This window comes from Garra rufa, chromosome 5 (genome assembly GCF_049309525.1).
Source record: "Garra rufa chromosome 5, GarRuf1.0, whole genome shotgun sequence".
NCBI lineage: Eukaryota > Metazoa > Chordata > Actinopteri > Cypriniformes > Cyprinidae > Garra > Garra rufa.
The window spans coordinates 19,977,501-19,996,605 of record NC_133365.1 but is presented as its reverse complement, the minus strand read 5'-3'; the positions used below and the strand labels follow the sequence as shown (position 1 = coordinate 19,996,605).

General features: G+C 35.3%; 1 protein-coding gene across 1 annotated transcript in view; it reads left to right on the top strand.

The window, feature by feature from the left end:
• Positions 1-19,105, top strand: part of rxrab (retinoid x receptor, alpha b) — an 80,881-nt gene that overhangs the window by 39,953 nt on the left and 21,823 nt on the right. Inside the window, exon 3 of the mRNA XM_073839415.1 lies at positions 8,787-9,052. Within this exon, the coding sequence (XP_073695516.1) occupies positions 8,787-9,052 (266 nt within the window). The remainder of the gene's footprint in view (positions 1-8,786; positions 9,053-19,105) is intronic.

Below are 19,105 nucleotides of genomic sequence, written 5' to 3'. Positions count from 1 at the left end.
TATGATTTTCACCCAGCAGACAATAAAAATCCCATATCAAAACTCAGAACACCATAGCAGCTGCTTAGCAACTACACCGAACATGCAAGCATTATTGTGTTTTTCAGCACTCACCATTTACTTCAGAAATAAATAAATAAATACATTGTTTTGAATTCAGTTAGATTGATTTACTGGCATAATAAAACAATTTATTTTGAAAAACTATGAAAAAAATGTATTACTGTTTGTTTGACAACAATCTTGTTCAAGGACGAGCAAAGAGATATGTTTATATGTCTCTAATGCAGAGTCCAAGTTAAGTCTTAAATCATATTAAAAATAAATAAATAAATAAATAAATAAATAAAAATAAAGATTAATAAATCAATAGATTTTAAATGATCGATAAATAATTTCATATATCAAACATGTATTAAAATGTGCCATTTTTAGGCATTTCCTTGGTCATTTAATGGGATAGTTCACTTAAAAATAAAAATTCTGTCCTTTACTCACCCTCATGTCGTTCCAAACCTGTATGGCTTTCTTTCATCTGCTAAAGATACTTTAAACTTCATTGTATGGGGGAACAAAAACACTGAGATTTTTATCAAAATATCTTATTTTATGTTTGACAGAGGAAAGAAAGTCATACTGGTTTGGAACGACATGAGGGTGAGTAAATGATGACAGAATTTTCATTTTTGGGTTAACTATCCCTTTATGTAATTAGAAAGAAAGTATGTGAAGTTTACTTAAATCAGTAGATATTTTAATCTTTACTGTCATGTACTTTAATAACAGTTCATGTAAAAAAAAGATAGGTCACTGGATAAAGTTTTTTTTCTTTCTGTCAATACATACACGTTAAAAAATAAACAAAATCTAGGATTACGAGATTAAAGTTTTACTATTTCGAGAATAATGTCAAAATTACGAGAATGAAGTTGAAATTATGAGAATAAAGTCTAAGTGTTTTCACTCCTTCTGATGTTCCTTCATGTTTATATTGTGCTATAAACTATAAATAAAGAAGAAAAACACATTGTTTGTATTTCGTTATAAATCTGACAGATTTTGAAAGCTGAGATAGCTGTTTCATATTAAAAGTACCAGAAGCACAAAGTTTATTGCTATTATTGGGTGGCTGGCGCACTACAGGTAGGCCTAATGAATGCAATCGAAGACGTGAAATATTATTTCCAAGCATACTGTCCCTGCAAGTATGACACATAGTAGGATTTCTGCTAATAATCCCACATATATTCAGATCAATTCCGGTGGCAACTTTTCCCAGTGCTCCCAATCTAGGCCATTTGCATGCGCAATATATGCTATTATATTATAACTTATATTATTGCTACAATTTAATTTTTGTAATTTTGATTTTATTCTCGAAACATTTAGACTTTATTCTCCTAATTTCGACTTTATTCTCGAAACATTTCAACTTTAATCTTGTAATTTAGGATTTTTTTTTTTTTTTTTTTAAATGCCACTAAAACGCCATCGTAAATACAAAAAAATTTCTCATTGTAAAACTTTTTTATGTCTATAGGTTTTTGTGGACATCAAAAAAAAGTGAAGTCTCAAGTCAATTGCTTGTGAGTCGAAGTCAAGTCTACAATGAGTTTTTGGGCTTGAACATGAATCATATGAGAGTCCAAGACTCAAGTTACCATCTCTGCCAACAAAGTTGTAAAATCTTGGGAATTATTGTGGGAACTTGGCATCTTTTGAAATGTTGATTGCTATTAGTCATTCACATATGAAATTTCTTAGTGAAACTAAATCAGATGAAAGCAGTAAGATTTATATCAAGCATCCAGTTGAACTTGTTCACAAAACATTCTTAGGCTGACCACTTTGTCACATACGTGATATACAGCCTCTGTCTGTCAGTTTGAGATAAAAGCTTGTTTAAAATGAATTCTCTCTGGAACTGAGATTGAAACATTATGGTGGTCGTTCCAAAAGAAAACCCAGAGGGGGAATGAGGATCATGAATATTTCAGATATCTCAGTGGCTGCCTGTGGTTTATACCACCAGACAAAAAATGCAAATGTTGATGCATAGAGATCATCAGATCATTTTTCGTTTTTTTTTTCTCTGAACAGGATGAGAAGCGTTGTAAATTGTGGGTCCTGTTTATCTGTTTTTAATAACAGAGCAAGTCATCCTATTCTTGTCATTTGTCATGAAATAATTTGCCCGAAGAATGGATTCAAAAGATTTTGTGTCTCACCTGGGATTAAACCTATAGAGGAAATCCCGAATGTTCAGTCTCAAAATATTTATCCTGTCTTTGTTCAAGGTTTTCATTAAAAGTGACAGCCGGAGATGAATCATATAGATTGGGCCTAGTTATTATGCTTTCTCTTATTCACTAAACCGCTTATTTTGCATTACTCACCACTATGAACAACTGCATATTTCCTTCAATCTGGGGATTTTGAAATGGCCGGATGAATCTTCAGTGTAAACTGCCACAGTATGTCACCAAATTGGCAGTATAATTAGTTTTCAGTTGGTTGGATAGTCTGGTGACTTGTTTTCAGCCTATGTATATGTGTGTGTGCATGACTATATGAGAGAGCATATAATATTTATGTGTGTGAGAGTGAGAAATAGAGAGAGACAGTGTGTGAATGAGCATGTAATACGTATTATGTCGACTAAATGTCCTTCCTGGACCTGATGGCCACACGTGCTGTGTGGTACAAGCCTGTGTTTGTATAGATCTGTGAAGGTCTGTGAAGGAAGACGAAACAGAGAGGAGAAATAAGGTGCTCAGGAAGCATCAGACTAAACACATTAGCGAGGGTTTGATTTAAACACTCTGTGCTGATTGAATGTAGGAAGCCACGAAACCGCTCTCTTCCTCTATATTCAAATGACTCTGCAGCACTGCCAAGCTCAGAGTGAATTGAAAACAGACTCATCTGGCTTGTTTATGACTGATTCACCCCGCTTTTTGCTCAAGTGTCTTGTTTTGTACCTGTTTGAAGAGATCAGTCCGTAATCATCCGTAGAGTTACCGAGAGTTGACCTTGTCAACAATACTGAGTCAATAATTACTCATCACCATGCTTTTTTATAATAATAGGCCTCATATGTAGGAATATGGATTTAAACAAAGACATAACCCTTTGTATTACATACAGATACCAAGCAGATGATAAAATGGGTGAAATAGGCTTACGTTGAAAAATAGACCAAGATGTCAGATGGGCTTTTTTGACTTGGGCCAAAAGAGATTTGGCAACCACTCCAGATCAACCATCCATAACTGCATAGCAAGACAGTAGAAACACTCTTAATTATTTGCGCAAGTAGATTACATACAAAGTCAATGCAAAGATGCAAACAGATGTGAATTCATGTCAGGAGACGCGAATAATGCGAATTGGGTGACGCGATTGCTGCAAATACACAATATTGCGAAGTCAAAAAATGTAAACTTAAAGCAAAATATGCATTGCAGTGTAGGCCAATCAGCGAAGAAATTATTGACATGTCCATTTTGACACATTCGGTTGAATCAGAAAATGGAGAAAAGCATTACGCAATGATTTTATTTGCACAAATGACATGAAAAAGTGTCAGTGTTGCCAGATCTTCTTACGAAAACAACTACAAACAAACACTAAAACACTAAAAAAACACTAAAACACCTTTATGTTTTATATAATATATAACTATAATATAAAATTTAAAAATAATAATAATATTATCTAATATCCGCAGAAGACTACTTTATTAACTTAAAATTAAAGTCCCTAGCTTTATGAGCTAAGACCAAACAACATGCCTAAAAGTGCTTGTAAAGTTTGATGTGTACACCAAAAGCAAAAGTATTTTACATACAAAATCAATGCAAAGACGCAAATAGACGTTGGGCGACATGAATGACGCAAATTGGACGACGCAATTGCCACGAATGCACAATATACACCTCCACCGCGTCTTCTGAAAATCCAGCGGAAATTCACATGAAGCATTGTCACACAAGCCAATCAACAAAGAGCTTATTAATACATCTGGATTGACGCATCAATAAAAAATGTAATTTTCTTTAAAATACACTACCATTCAAAAGTTTTTTAACAGTAAGATGTTCAATGTTTTTAAAGATGTCTCTTGAAATTGAAATATTTTTGCTATTTAAAATAACTGTTTTCTATTTGAATATATTTTAAAATGTATCTTTTTTCCTGTGATTTCAAAGCAGTTATTTTAAATAGTAAACACATACTGTTTTTGCTGTACTTTGGATCAAATGAATTCAGGCTTGGTGAGCAAAAGAGACTTCTTTAAAATACATTAAAAACCTTACTGTTCAAAAACGTTTGACCGGTAGTGTATATAAAAGCTTAAATTTGTTTAATAATCCATTATTAGCATTTATTATTATAAATAATAAAATAAAGTTTAAAAAAAATATGCAAGGTTTTTATATTACACATAAATAATACAATAGTAATTATAAATGAGTAATTAATAAATCTAGCTTAAATTTTAAAACAGCTTAAGCATTGTCTATGAAACCAGGGGTCAATGTATTTTTAGTCTGGATTTAAAATAAAATAAATCTAGAAGGTTAAACTACCAATAACGATTCAAATTTTTTCTGTGCTTGAATAACATTCAGTAACAAGTTCTGATCTTGTCATTTGTGTGTCTATGCGGTTCATCAGTGCGTTGTGTGGTGATGAAGTCAACTCTCTGCTCTGCCTTCACATCATCCCTCATCCTCTGACTAATCAGGCCTCTGCTCCGCTTCTCGCTGCCTCATTAGCGAACTGTAATGATGTTTTGCTCAAATACATTTTGCTTAGGCTGGTGGTATATCCATATCCCCTAGTCTGTTTATCTCCCTCCCTTGATTTACATTTCAGTGAGTAGGTGTTTGTGGCGATTGTGTAAACATTTTATGTGGCAGTATTTATACAGCGGTCGAGTCAAGATTGTTGTGTTTACATGATAAGACCAAATCATTTTCTTAATTGACACAGAGAGTCTATTGCTTGTCTATATTAAAATAAAACAGAGCCAAAACTCAGGGCTGCGATAGTAAAGACATTAACAGTGTATTGAGAAACTGGACATATACAGTGCTTGTCTGAGTCTTGCGGTACACTTCTTTAATTATTTGAGAATTTAATAACAGTTTCTGAGAGAAAATTATTTAAAAGGATTTTGTAGACCAGTCATACTTACGCTGTAGTTCCCTGAGGAAGGATTTGAGCTGCAAATCTTGCTGTCAGCATGTGGTCATCTTAGGGAGAAAACCACAATTTTCTGTTCCTCAGAATAGCACAAATTCTCATTCAGAATTAGTTTTGTGGTGTGTGTGAGTGCGTGTGTGTGCAAGAGAGTGGGGAATACACTTTGAGCTGTCTAATGATCTTCCTACACACCTTCTTTATGATCTGAAATGTTCTTCCAGTGCTCTGGGAATGTGTGTATCAGTGTGTGTTGATGTTCAATAGTCTGTGAATGTACTGTATGTACCTGAGCCCACAAGTTGTGTAGCACCGTGGGTTGTTATATGTTGGCAGAGGAGCAGGTGTGTTCATGTGTGTGGTGTGTCATCAGAGACACATATTTGCAGCCGTCATTTGTTGCAGACTCATACTCTGTCATGTAGATGGGGTGGGAAACCAGATCAAAACCCATTGAAACTGTCCAGCGAGGGCTTTTAGCCAGATCTTTGAAAGGAAACATGAGCGCACGTGAGCTTTCCGCTCAGTTTAGATACGTTTTTGTGCTATTCAACATGTCCATTCACCACTTTCGAGTCTTCTCAGAGAGAAATGCTGTTGACAGACTGCAGGTCTGGTGTGGGTTGGAGGAAAGAATTCCTGGCGTAAATCCAACCTGACAAGTCTTAAACTTACTCTAGCTGGTTTCACATTGTTATGTTCATCATTAAAGGGATAGTTCAGCCAAAAATGAAAAATTATGTGTTCTAAACCTTTTATGATTTTTTCTGTGAATCATAAATGAAGATATATCTCAGTGTTTTTTTTTTTCCTGACAATGGAAGTCAATGGTGACCAAAACTGCTTGGCTACCAACATTCTTTAAAAAAATATATTTTGTGTGTGGAAAACAAACAAGAAAGAATGTTTTACAGGTTTGGAAAGACATAAGGAATGTAAATGATGACAGAAATATAATTTTTGGATGAACTATCCCTTTAACTACCCTTTAAATCTTTCCTAGGAGTAATTGTATATCATAGTAACAGAATCAGAATCAGTTTTTCAAATGAAAAGTTCTCCTTGTATTTAGAACTTGGTGGATGCAAACCAAAAATAAGAATATTTAAAACAAATGAAGTCTGTTGTAAATGCCAAAACAGCTTTATTATTTTACATTTGAGTGAAAAACAAAAACAAAACAGTCAAACTAATATTATAAAAATACTCACTGTAAAATAAGTATACATGCACATGATCACACATTCTTGAATTCTGTATCAATACACACTGTAAAAAGTTTTCACCAGTTTCAACCTAAAAACTTAAGTTTAGCAGATGCCTTAAGATTGTAAGTTAAATCAACTTAAGTCATTTAAACTCACAAGTTATATCAACTCATTTTTATTGTAATAAGTTAAAATGACTTGTAGTTTTAAGCTGATTTAACTTAAAAACTTAAGGCAGCTGCTGAACTTAGGTTTTTAATTTGAATCTGGTGAAAACTTTTTACAGTGCAGCAAGTGTTCTAACTACACACTGATACCCAGCTAACAATTTTTGGTTCCCAGAATGTTATTTTTTTATGGCTTTCGGTTAGCCAGGAGAGTTTTTTTTTAACTTTACCAGATTGTTGGTTTTTGGTTTGTAGAACGTTCCCAGAATGTTTATTTTTGGTTTGCAGAATGTTATTCTAAAATAAATCTAACATTTCGAGAATGTTAGTTTATGGTTCCCAGAAAGTTATTTTTTGGTTTTTAGAACGTTATTCTAAAATCCCCCTAACATTATTATAACGTTCCCAGAATGTTAGTTTTTGGTTTGTAAAACATTTCCAGAGCATTAATTTTTGGTTTGTAGAACGTTATTCTAACATTATTCTAACATTCCCAGAACGTTAGTTTATGGTTCCCAGAAAGTTAGTTTTTTGGTTTTTAGAACGTTATTCTAATGTCCTACTAACGTTATTATAACGTTTCCAGAACATTTTTTTAATGGTTTTCGGTTGGCTAGGAACGTTTTTTTTAACATTTCCAGAACATTAGTTTTTGGTTTGTAGAATGTTCTTAGAACGTTAATTCTTGGTTTGTAGAATGTTATTCTTACATTCCCAGAACGTTAGTTTATGGTTCACAGAAAGTTTTGTTTTGTTCACCCTAATGTCATTCCAAACACATAAGATCGTAAACTCACTGTAAACTTTATTTATCTTTTTTTTTTTATCTCTTAAGGTAACAACTGCACTCCATGTTCTAACCAGGCATGATCACTCATAGGAAAATTTATTTTTCAATTTCTTGAAAAAAATAACAGGTAGCTCCACCCACAGTTACAAAATCCCCTTGGCTCAATGCTTCGGACAGCTGTATATGAAACATAATGTTCTGTTGAGCAGTGTTTTTTTTTCTCACACAGTAGTTTCCATTTTAGCAGAAATATATTACTTTTCTCTGAACTTGTTAGGACATGTGATATAAAAGAACCTGGCTGATTTTAATAGAATAACCTGATTGTGTTTATGCTTTTTCAATAGACAGGAATAAAAATCATATTACCGACTTTCTTTTTCTATAGAAGCACGCTGAGTGACTGATGGCCTTCAGAAAGTTTCACAATACAAAGAGTGAGAAAATAAACTGACTTGACGATGATGTTTCAATACAATATTTGCTGTGACACTTGAACATTGGCCTTTTTCTGAGATGTGTTGCTACATGTTTGTATAGGAAGATTGATATTGTTTTCATTTCACTCAAGGTCTTGTAGCTGTGGGGGGAAAACAAGGATGAGTAATTAAGCCCTCTGTGTTTTCTCAGCATGTGTTTACTGTCTCTGTAAAGAGAAGGCAAGTTGTGGCTGAAGTCCACTGTGTTATCAGAGCAGACAGTGTCAACAAAACAACTGACTGCACCGTATATATGAGCATTTGGAAGAGCACACACACAAACACTTATATCAAAGTTGAAAACAGTTGTGCTGCTTAAAATTTTTCATTCATTTTTTTGGTGAATAGAAAGTTCATAAGAAAAATTTATTAAAATATATTTTTTTGTAAGTCTGTAAGTCTTTAATATGCGCATTGTTAGTAAATCACAAAAAAAAAATTCCCATACCATCGATGCTTTTATGATTTGTGCTCTAACACTCTAATTTGGCCTGTTTAGTAAAACTGGCCCTTTTGAATTTTTTTATTCAGTTGTGGAAACGGGCTCCCATACTTTGACCCCTTGAATTGAACAGACATTTTTTCTTGCCGAGCAGTTAAAAAAATCATCTTTGCAGTTTAGTTTCATTATGTGGTCTTTTTGGACTAGAGTGGAAGTTTGTAGAGTGGAAGAAATGCTTACAATGTGCATCCAACTCTTTTATTCCAAAAGTTTAAGGGAAATTTGTCCATTCGTGATAAGAGCTTTTAAAATGAACAGGTATTTGTACATTCTGTTCACATTCTTTAAACTTATTTCCACATTATTCATCCATTCAGCAGCTCTGTGAAAACACAGTACAAAAACACAATGCCATTGTTTACCTCACAAAGCAAAATATTCCTGAAATTTCCTGTGTGCGTTAACTCTTTTTTTCCTCTCGCCGTCATGCAGACTCCTCCGGTCAGCTCTCGTCGTCTCCTCTGAGCTCCTCCGTGGGTCACCGAGGCATCAGTAACCATCCTCTCCACCCACCCCTGCTCAGCCCATCCGCCATGAGCTCCAGCCCGGGTCAGTTGCACTCACCCATCAGCACCCTCAGCTCGCCCATCAACGGCTTGCCTTCGCCATACCCCATCATCAGCTCGCCCATGGGCCATCCCTCCATGAGCGGCCCATCCTCCACCAGCATGACCTTCAGACCCAGCCTGAGCCCACAGGTAAGACATGACTGCATTTACGGTGGTCTTATTTAACAGCTTCAGCATGAATTGCTGTAGGCAGCAGCACTGAGTGCTATTGCAGATTCTTTCAGAGGCTCGCAGCTGATCGATATTTATTTCAGCGTGTGCTCGGGCTGAACTTGAACTGAATTTTCCTGCTGAATTGGCTAAACTTGACCTGAACTCCGCTGGAAATAAAGATCCATTTTAAAGAGTCTGATTGCTCAAATGGGTTTGATTGCATGAGTGCATGATGCACAAAATCACACAGAGGGATGCAAACATTTATTCTTCATTATTTAATCAATCAGACGATTTAATAGGGTTTTGAAAAATAGCTTTTAATGGGCTTTTGTTGCTACAATGAGACATGATCATCTGCTTGTTCATAGCAAATGTAATTGATTTGGCAATAGTGGCGAAGGCTGTCTGCAAAACTCGGAGCTCAAAAAGCTCTGCTAAAATTTATCAGCGGTGAAAAATGCCAGTAATCATAAAGTTTGGACATTCAAGGTCTTTAGAAATGCATGAATAGTTTCATTGCATTTTTCATATGGCGCACACATGCGTGCACAATGTTTACCTCATTAATTTGATCAATCAGAGTTTAGTGGTGTTTTGAAAAATCGCCTCAAATGAGCTTTTCTCGCATACTGGAGTCTTCTGCTTATTCACAGAAAATCGAATCAATTCAGCATCCACGCTATCGGCTTTATGATTGGGCTTTATTTAATAACACATAGCTTAAAAGGCTCTGCTGAAGCAGCGTTTCATTGGTGGAAAATGCAGCTACTTGTAAAAATTTTGTGGTGTTATTGGATTTCTGTTAAATCCCTCTCAATATGAGCTGGGTTTTATGAGACATCATACAAGAAATATTACAGTTTCCAAGTGATGTAATTCCACTTTTTTATTATTATTGTCTACGTTTAGTTTCCAAGAAACTAGCTTGGTTTAGTCTTTTATATTTAGGCATATATGTAGGTGGTTTAGTTTTTTTTGTTGAATGGTTTTTACTTTCTTGGGTACATAGATAAGAAATAACCAGATAACCCTTGAAGTAGGAATTTCTGCTCAAGTATTATTTCTTGTGTACGATTCAGTGAAATGAAAAATTATTCGAGTGAATTCAGGTGGAACTAATTCTGATCTTGTTTTATGTGGCAGTTAGCTGCATTAGTGTTATTAATTATCTTACTAGTTTATAATTAACTTAAAGATGGATTTTAGTCCTTGAAGAATATACATACAGTTTACATACACCTTGCAGAATCTGCAAAATGTTCTTTATTCTACCAAAATAAGAGGGATCATTCAAAATGCATGTTATTTTTTATTTAGTACTGACCTGAATATTTCACATAAAAGACGTTTACATATAGTCCACAGGAGAAAATAATTTATAATAAATTTATTAATAAAAATGGCCCTATTCAAAAGTTTAACACTGTTCTTAACACTGTGTGGATACTAGTGGTGGGCATAGATTAATTTTTTTAATCTAGATTAATCTAGATTAAATCTTGAAATTAATCTAGATTAATCTAGATTAAAATGGCTAATTTGAATTCTGCTGAAGGCATTCAGAATATGTGCTACCCAAATAATGACTAAAAGTAAGTCTTTGAGAACGGGTTTCTCAAGCCAGGTGGCGCATTAGACCAGGCGCTCATCTCCTGTTTCCAAAATGCATTACAAACTGCTTGACAATTGCATTTACAACACAATTAACTATACAAACTTGTGTAACCAAGTACTTCTGCGCAAAAGGCTGTACGACGTGCGCGTTCCCGTAAAATACACAGGCGCGCGGGTATGGATAGCCTATCTGCGTGCATAGTCTTCCAATAAACTGCGTTGCTTTTAGAAGCATCAATTCAGTTGTTGCATATAGTTTAATGTCTTTATTTCGGGATTATCAAAGTAAATTATAACTCAAATTTGAGATTTTATTGGGGCACAGCAGATTTTCACTGGGGCACGTGCCCCAGTAAAAAGGGTCTAGCAACGCACGCACCTGCCCTGAAGCGGCTTCATAACTGCATCCATGTTTGCACGTCTCATTTGATGTGGTAATTTCACAGAAGTTGAAGACTTGTTCTCGCCCCCTACAGTGCAATTCAACTAGATATACGTCATCCGCCCTAAAATATCAAGGTGAAAGTCATCATATCTTGCGTAGTTTAGACCCAGCTCCCAACCCAACTTTGAGAATAGATTAACGGCGATATTTTTTTTATCGCGCGATATGAGTCTCACGTTAACGCAGCACGTTAACGCCGATAACGGCCCACCACTAGTGGTTACCCTAATGATCCACAGCTGTTTTTTTTTTTTTTTTAACTAATAGTTGTTCATGATTCCCTTGTTTGTCCTGAACTGTTAAACTGCTGGCTGTTCCTCAGAAAAATCCTTCAGGTCCCACTAATTCTTAGATTTTTCAGCATTTTTGCGTATTTGAACCATTTCCAACAATGACTGTATGATTTTGAAATCCATCTTTTCACACTGAGGAAACTGAGGGACTCATATGCAACTATTACAGAAGGTTCAAACACTCATTGATGCTTCAGAAGGAAACACAATGCATTAGGAGCCAGGGGTCTAAACCTCTGCACAGAATGAAGATGTGTACATTTTTCTTATTTTGCCTAAATATCATATTTTTTTTCATTTAGTAGTGCCCTTCAGAAGCTGCACAAGATACATGTATGTCCACTATATGTGGACCAATTCGATGTTTGCAAACAGTGATGATGTTTTTGTGGGCGGAGCCTATCTGGTGGCAGAAAATCATATGTTTATATCCCACACTTCTGGCTTTTTTTCCTCAGAATTGACAAACTCGCTATAGAGTTAAATCGAGTTATAAAGTCCAAAATATGAGCTATAAACTTGTAAAAAAGTCTAAATTGTAAGATAAAATAGGTAAATGTAAAATGTTATATATTTAAATAGTATTTCATGCTGTAACTGTAGGGCTAATGTATGTTCCCTATAAACTGCATATGTGAATATTATGTATACCTATTGTTTAAATCAAATTCATGCTTTAAAAATGGAGTAATCATAGCAGGTTTCATCCATTAGTCCGTCCATTTAAATGTCTGCGTTTTGCTTCAAATGGCGTCTTTGATGACAGTATTCTATAAAAATGATTTGCATTCCAAATCTGACATCCAAAGGCATAATACATTTTATCTCATATTCTGTGGATTTCACCCGTTTCACTCCACTTGATACCGTTTTTTTTTTTTTTTTTTTTTTTGCCACCACAATGCGCCCGCAGCTGACGTAACTATGACATCTACTCCAAATTGGTCTATAATTGACTGAGCAAATGTTTTGAACTCTGATTTATTTTCTGGAGATGTAGAAATGCTTTAAAATACAAATGTAATCATTAACGTATAACTTTGAATCTGTAGAGATAAGCAAGATGGATTTAAGTCAGACTTTGGCACAGTGAAATTACTGAGTGCCTGCCAGAGTCATTTGAGAATCAGTAAAACCATTTAGTTGGTTTTACTCAAGTCATATCAAATAACAACCTTTTATAAATTAATTTAAAGGCCGTGGGGTTTTATCAGACACCAGATGGTATATGAGAACTGAAATCTCTGCAATACAGTTTAAAAGATAAACCACACGCTATACTCGTTAAGAACATGTTTTTGTGAAGATTTTTTTTCCCCTCATATCGCCTCCCTCCCACTACCAGTAGTAAAGTGTTGAGTCGTTACTGTTGTACCCCGAAATGGAAACAAGTTCCCATTAAAAACAAGTTTGGGTTGGCATAAACACAATGGACTTCATTTTTTCTTTCCCCCATCTAGGTTTCATGTCAGACAGCTTTAATTTGGCTACTAAATGGAGAGGAGAGGGGGGGGGTTCACATTAATGGTGTTGCCTTAAGTAATGGCGTATGGGCTTAAGGAGAGGCGTCTTGGAGGTGCCCTGGCCCCCATTCATCCTCATTAGCCCCGTCAGAGTGCTTGATCTCTGACCGCATGGTGTCAAACACGGCCTTAGTGTGCCACATGGGCTTTCTACTTTTTATTGGCATGCTAAATGGGTTCAGAAGAGGCCCGGTTGGGGCCTGGTCAGGGCCCAATCGCACGGGAAATGAGCTGGCTTGTTAAAATCTGCAGCTTAGCCATGTGGTGTGTGTCAGAATGAAACTCTTTTAACACCCAGCCAGTTCTCTCTCCTCATACACACAGGCAGATACACAAACGACCAGTTAGCTGCTACTTTTGTCCATGTACATTAGTGTTTAAAAATTTTTGAAGGAAGATTCTTTCTTTCTCTCAGTAATGCATTTATTTGATGCAATCGAAATATTGTGAAGTATTATTACAATTTACAAGTTTTTTTAAAAGTACACTTTTCTGTTTTAATTTACTACCTAAAACAAAAGTTATGAATTTATTATTTAAATGTTAAAAAAAGTCTCTTATGTTTACCAAGGCTGCTTTTTTTTCTTACAGTTTGAATCGATTGCTGAATAATATGGAAGCCCGTTTCTGCTACTGAATAAAAAAATTCTCAAAATTCAGACTTTTTTTCTCAGAATTGTGTTGAACAAACTCGCAATTCTGACTTTTTTTCTCAGAATTGTTATACAAACTCGCAATTCTGACTTTTTCTCAGAATTGTGTTATACAAACTCACAATTCTGACTTTTTTCTCAGAATTGTTATACAAACTCGCAATTTTGACTTTTTCCTCAGAATTGTGTTATACAAACTCGCAATTCTGACTTTTTTTTTCTCAGAATTGTGTTATACAAACTTGCAATTCAGACTTTTTTCTCAGAATTGTTATATAAACTCGCAATTCTGAGAAATTAAGTCAGAATTGTGTGATATAAACTCAGAATTCTGAGAAATTAAGTAGCAATTATATGATATAAACTCGCAATTCTGAGAAATAAAGTAGCATTTGCATGATATAAACTTACAATTCTAAAAAATATAGTCAGAGTTGTGTGAAATTAAAGGGATAGTTCACCCAAAAATGAAAATTTGATGTTTATTTGCTTACCCCCAGGGCATCCAAGATGTAGATGACTTTGTTTCCTCAGAAAAACACAAACGAAGATTTTTAACGAAAACCGGTGCAGTCTGCCAGCCAAATAATGGACGTGGATGGGCACCAGACCTTTAAAAGTAAACAAAAACATGCACAGACAAATCCAAATTACGCCCTGTGGCTCGTGTTGATACATTGATGTCCTAAGACATGAAACGATCTTGAGCACGAGCTTAACATCCGGCTCGTTACATGTGAACGCGCTCTGGCGTAGAATACGCAAACACCGGAAGGGGAAATCGGTGAAAAGTCCCGGATGAGTTTGCGCAAGCAAACGTAATCTTTTAGCTTTAAATCGGTTTGAACAATCAGGATAAGTGCAAATAATTACCATTTTGAATAGCCGCTATACCCACAATCTCTGTGCTCTATGTAAACAATGAGTGTTGTATACATGTGACAGATCGCTTCCGGTGTTTGCGTATTCTACGCTAGAGCGCGTTCACATGTCACGAGCCGGATGCTAAACTCGTGCTCAGGACAGATGGACATGGCTGTGTATCAAAGGTAAAAAATGATATAAATACTGTTCAGTTTCTCGCAAAAAACGATCGTTTCGTGTCTTAGGACATCAATGTATCGTCACGAGCCGCAGGGTGTAATTTGGATTTGTCTGTGCATGTTTTTGTTTACTTTTAAAGGTTTGGTGCCCATCCTCTCATATTATTTGGCTGACAGACTGCACCGGTTTTCGTACAAAATCTTCGTTTGTGTTCTGCTGAGGAAACAAAGTCACCTACATCTTGGATGCCCTGGGGGTAAGCAGATAAACATCAAATTTTCATTTTTGGGTGAACTATCCCTTTAAGTAGCAATTGTATAATATAAACTCACAATTCTGAGAAATAAAGTAGCAATTGCATGATATAAACTCGCAATTCTGAGAAATGAAGTCAGAATTGCATGATATAAACTAGCAATTCTGAGAAATGAAGTCAGAATTGTGTAATATAAACTCACAATTGCGAGTTATAAGGTCAGAATTGCGAGATATAAACTTGCAATTGCGAGTTATTAAGTCAGAATTGTGAGATATAAACTCGCAATTCTGTGAACATATCTATAACATGTCTTTTTTCCCCTCCTCAGACTTTATAACTCGCAATTGCAAGTTTATGTCTCACAATTCTTAGAAAAAAAGAAAATTGCGAGATACGAAGTCACAATTGCGAGAAGAAAAAAAAATTAAATCAAAGTGATCCCAAGCTTTTGAACAGAAGTGTACCACCTTACTAATATAGAGGATTTGATTTTTGTTTTGAGGAATCGCTCATATATAAGGATCAGGATTGCAAATAATATAACTGACATTTTCTCTCACATTTTCTGTAATGTAAAACCTCTTTATCTAAATTGTAAATATGTTAATATGCATTTGTAATAAATCCCCCATAATTACTTAAGACAAATATGCATCATAAAGAGAAAAGTTTGTAGCCTGATTCAGAGCACAGATGTTATTTTGGGGATGTTTATGTCAGAGACTGATGTGCTGAGCATCTCATGACTGTGCAATGCAGCAACACTAATTCATGGACAGATTTAACAACTCTAAAAGCTCTACACTCAAAGCAGCAGGCATGAGATGATCACATGGCACATGTGGTTTGTCTTGCAACAGCTCCTGTGGGCTCCACAGTGTAAGACACAATAATGAAACATATTTTTTTCTCTGCTCACTATGTCTGTCTCCACTCTCTGGACATGCTACTTATTTTCATTTGGACGTCATAGATGGTTCTCATGGTTCTGAAAATGTCAGTCATTCACTCTTTCCACAGGACCGTAAGAGATTGTATTTTCCCAGCCTGATTTGGCATATGTTGTATGGAAAATCCTGCTACTTCCTACTTATTTCTACTAGAAGCTTCATGCCCACATTTTTTTTCACATAACACAAAAGAGAGTTATGATGAAAATGTCAAAGCTGCTCTTTTTCATACATTCTGTGAAGTTGAGTTCACTGAATAAAAAAAATAGTTTGAAAAAAAATATTTTACAAGCAAAAATGTGATTTTGTTTTGCTTCTTGTTTTGTTTTTGTAGGTTTTGTCTCATGTTTTTTGTTTTGTTTTGTTTCTCGTTTTGTTTTTATAGGTGTTGTCTTATTTTGGGGTTTGTTTTTTGTAGGTTTTGTCTCATGTTTTTTGTTTTGTTTGTTTTGCTTTGCTTCTTGTTTTATTTTTGGGTTTAGTTTTTTTTCTCAAGTTTTTTGTTTTGATTTGTTTTGTTTTGCTTTGCTTCTTGTTTTGTTTTTATAGATTTTGCTCATGTTTTGTTTGTTTTGCTTTGCTTTGCTTCTTGCTTTGTTTTTTGTAGGTTCCATCTTATGTTTTTGGTTTTCTTTTGATTTGCATTGCTTCTTGTTTTGTTTTTGGGTTTTGTTTTTATAGATTTTGCCTCATGTTTTGTTTGTTTTGCTTTGCTTTGCTTCTTGATTTGTTTTTGTAGGTTTCATCTTATGTTTTTGGTTTTCTTTTGTTTTGCTTTGCTTCTTGTTTGCCTTTTGTAGGTTTTGTCTCAGGTTTTGACTTTTGTTTTGTTTTTTGTTTGTTTTGCCTTGCTTCTTATTTTTTTATAGGTTTTGTCTCATGTTTTTTGTTTTGTTTGTTTTACTTTGCTTCCTGTTTTGTTTTTGGGCTTTGCTTTTTGTAGGTTTTAACTAATGTTTTTTTTTTTTGTTTAGTTTCTTGTTTCCTTTTTGGAGGTTTTGTCTCAGGTTTTGACTTGTTTTGTGTTGTTTGTTTTACTTTGCTTCTTGTTTTGTTTTTGGGTTTAGCTTTTTGTATGTTTTGTCTCATGTTTTTTGTTTTCTTTTCTTTTGTTTCTTTTTTGCAGGTTTTGTCTTGGGTTTTGACTTGTTTTGTTTGTTTTGCTTTGCTACTTTTTTGTAAGTTTTGTCTCATGCTTCTTGTTGTGTTTTTGAGTTTTGCTTTTTGTATGTTTTGTCTCATGTTTTTTGTTTTGTTTGTTTTGCTTTGCCTTTTGTTTTGGTTTTGAGTTTAGGTTTTTATGATTTTTTGTCTCATGTTTTGTTTGTTTTGCTTTGCTTCTTGTTTTGTTTTTATAGGTTTTGTCTCTTGTTTTTTGTTTTGCTTTGCTTTGTTTTGTCTCATGTTTTTGTTTGTTTTGTTTTGCTTCTTTTGTTTGTGGGTTTTGCTTTTCATAGGTTTTTGGTTTGTTTTGCTTCTTGTTTTGTTTTTATAGGTTTTGTATTTGTATGTTTTGTATTTTGTTTTGTTTTGTTTGTTTGTTTTGTTTCTTGTTTTGTTTTTGGGTTTTGTTTTTATAGGTTTTGTCTCATGTTTTGTTTGTTTTGCTTTACTTTACTTTTACATGTTTATGTTTTGGTTTCTGCTTTGTTTGTTGCTCATGTCTTGTTGATCATGTCTTGCTACAGCCACCATGTAAGGAATTTAACTAGTTTCACTTCATTTTAAACGTATTTGTGTGGCACCTCGTTTCCTACATTTGACAGATGCTCTTATCCAAACTTATTTTCCATCTGTATTAGGGTTGGGCGATGTCGACCAATTTGGCATCGTACGATGTCTAAAGTGAAACATCGCGATGGACGATGGCATCGTCGGCGGGGGGAGGGTGGGGGTGAGGGATGGTTGTTGTTAAATAATTAATTTGTAACAAATTAATTAATTGTAGCCTACCGTTTCCACCAGTGCTTAATTTGAGCCAGATCCTACCGGATCCTGTTCCGGAAAATGTCAGATTTTGGATTTTTGCGTTCCGGTATTTGTTTTTAAAGATCCCGCATTAACAAGTGCATTAGATTGTGACAGTGCGTGCCTGCATACGAGACAGCAGGCACGGGTTTATGTAGATGTATTTGGAGTATGTGTGTTGGTCCTTAACATATTTTCGACCAGCCAGCTTTCTTAAGTTCAAAATCGCTCTCATTGATTGCTTACTGCTTAACCCACTCTCTCCAAATGCACTTAATGAGCAGCGGAATGTTTAGAGAGAACGTGTAATATCAGAAATAATACCAAATCAAGTGAAATATTATTATGTATTAACATTATAAACACTATAAACATAGCTATAATGGCGCTTTTCCACTACACAGTACCAGTGTATGTTTGGTTTTCCACTGTGTAAAAGTTGTACCTGTACCTCCACAATAGTACCTGGTTGTCATAGCGACGCTGCAGGAAACTGCCGTGACGTAATCTTCTATGCGACACACACCCGCTGTCTGCACCTCCTCGTTTGACCACGGCGTATTCTTCCGAGTTGCCATAATATGTAATGGATTGGATATGTCACGCAATCTCTGGCCAAACTTTTTAAAAATGGCGGGGTTATTCTGGATACTATTGCTGGCGCGTGCAATGATGACGCAGTGAATAGTGGCGATTCTCTCTGACCAATCAGCAGTCTGCTGTGTTTTCACGTCACATTTTAGTATCGCCTCAGCTCGCTTGGAACCTCGCCGGAGGTGGTACGAAAAAAAGTACCTGGAAGCCGGTACAGGTACAACTTTTACACAGTGGAAAACCAAACAGAGCCGAGCCGAGTCGAGCCGAGGCGAGCTGGTACTGTGTAGTGGAAAAGCGCCATAAGTGAGTTACCCTGACTCCAAAACGAATCATTTAAATTTAACGGTATTCAGAAGAGAACAGGAATGAAACTAAATATATAAAGTTAAGAAACCAAAACAAAGCGAAACTAAAAATACCAGGCATTCGGTTCACGTACCTCTGTAATTCGCCACAAATCCAAGAGTTTCCATATTCCCAATGTAATTGAATGATAAACTGCAGTGATGGGCAAGCTACTTGGAAAATGTAGTGAGCTAAGCTAACAGTTACTCTTCATTAAATGAAGCTTAACTACACTAAAGCTACAGCCTTGGGTAATGTAGCAAGCTAAGCTACAACATCATGGCAAAAGTAGTTCACTACATCTAAGCTATTTTTTAAAATGTAATTTTTCTATT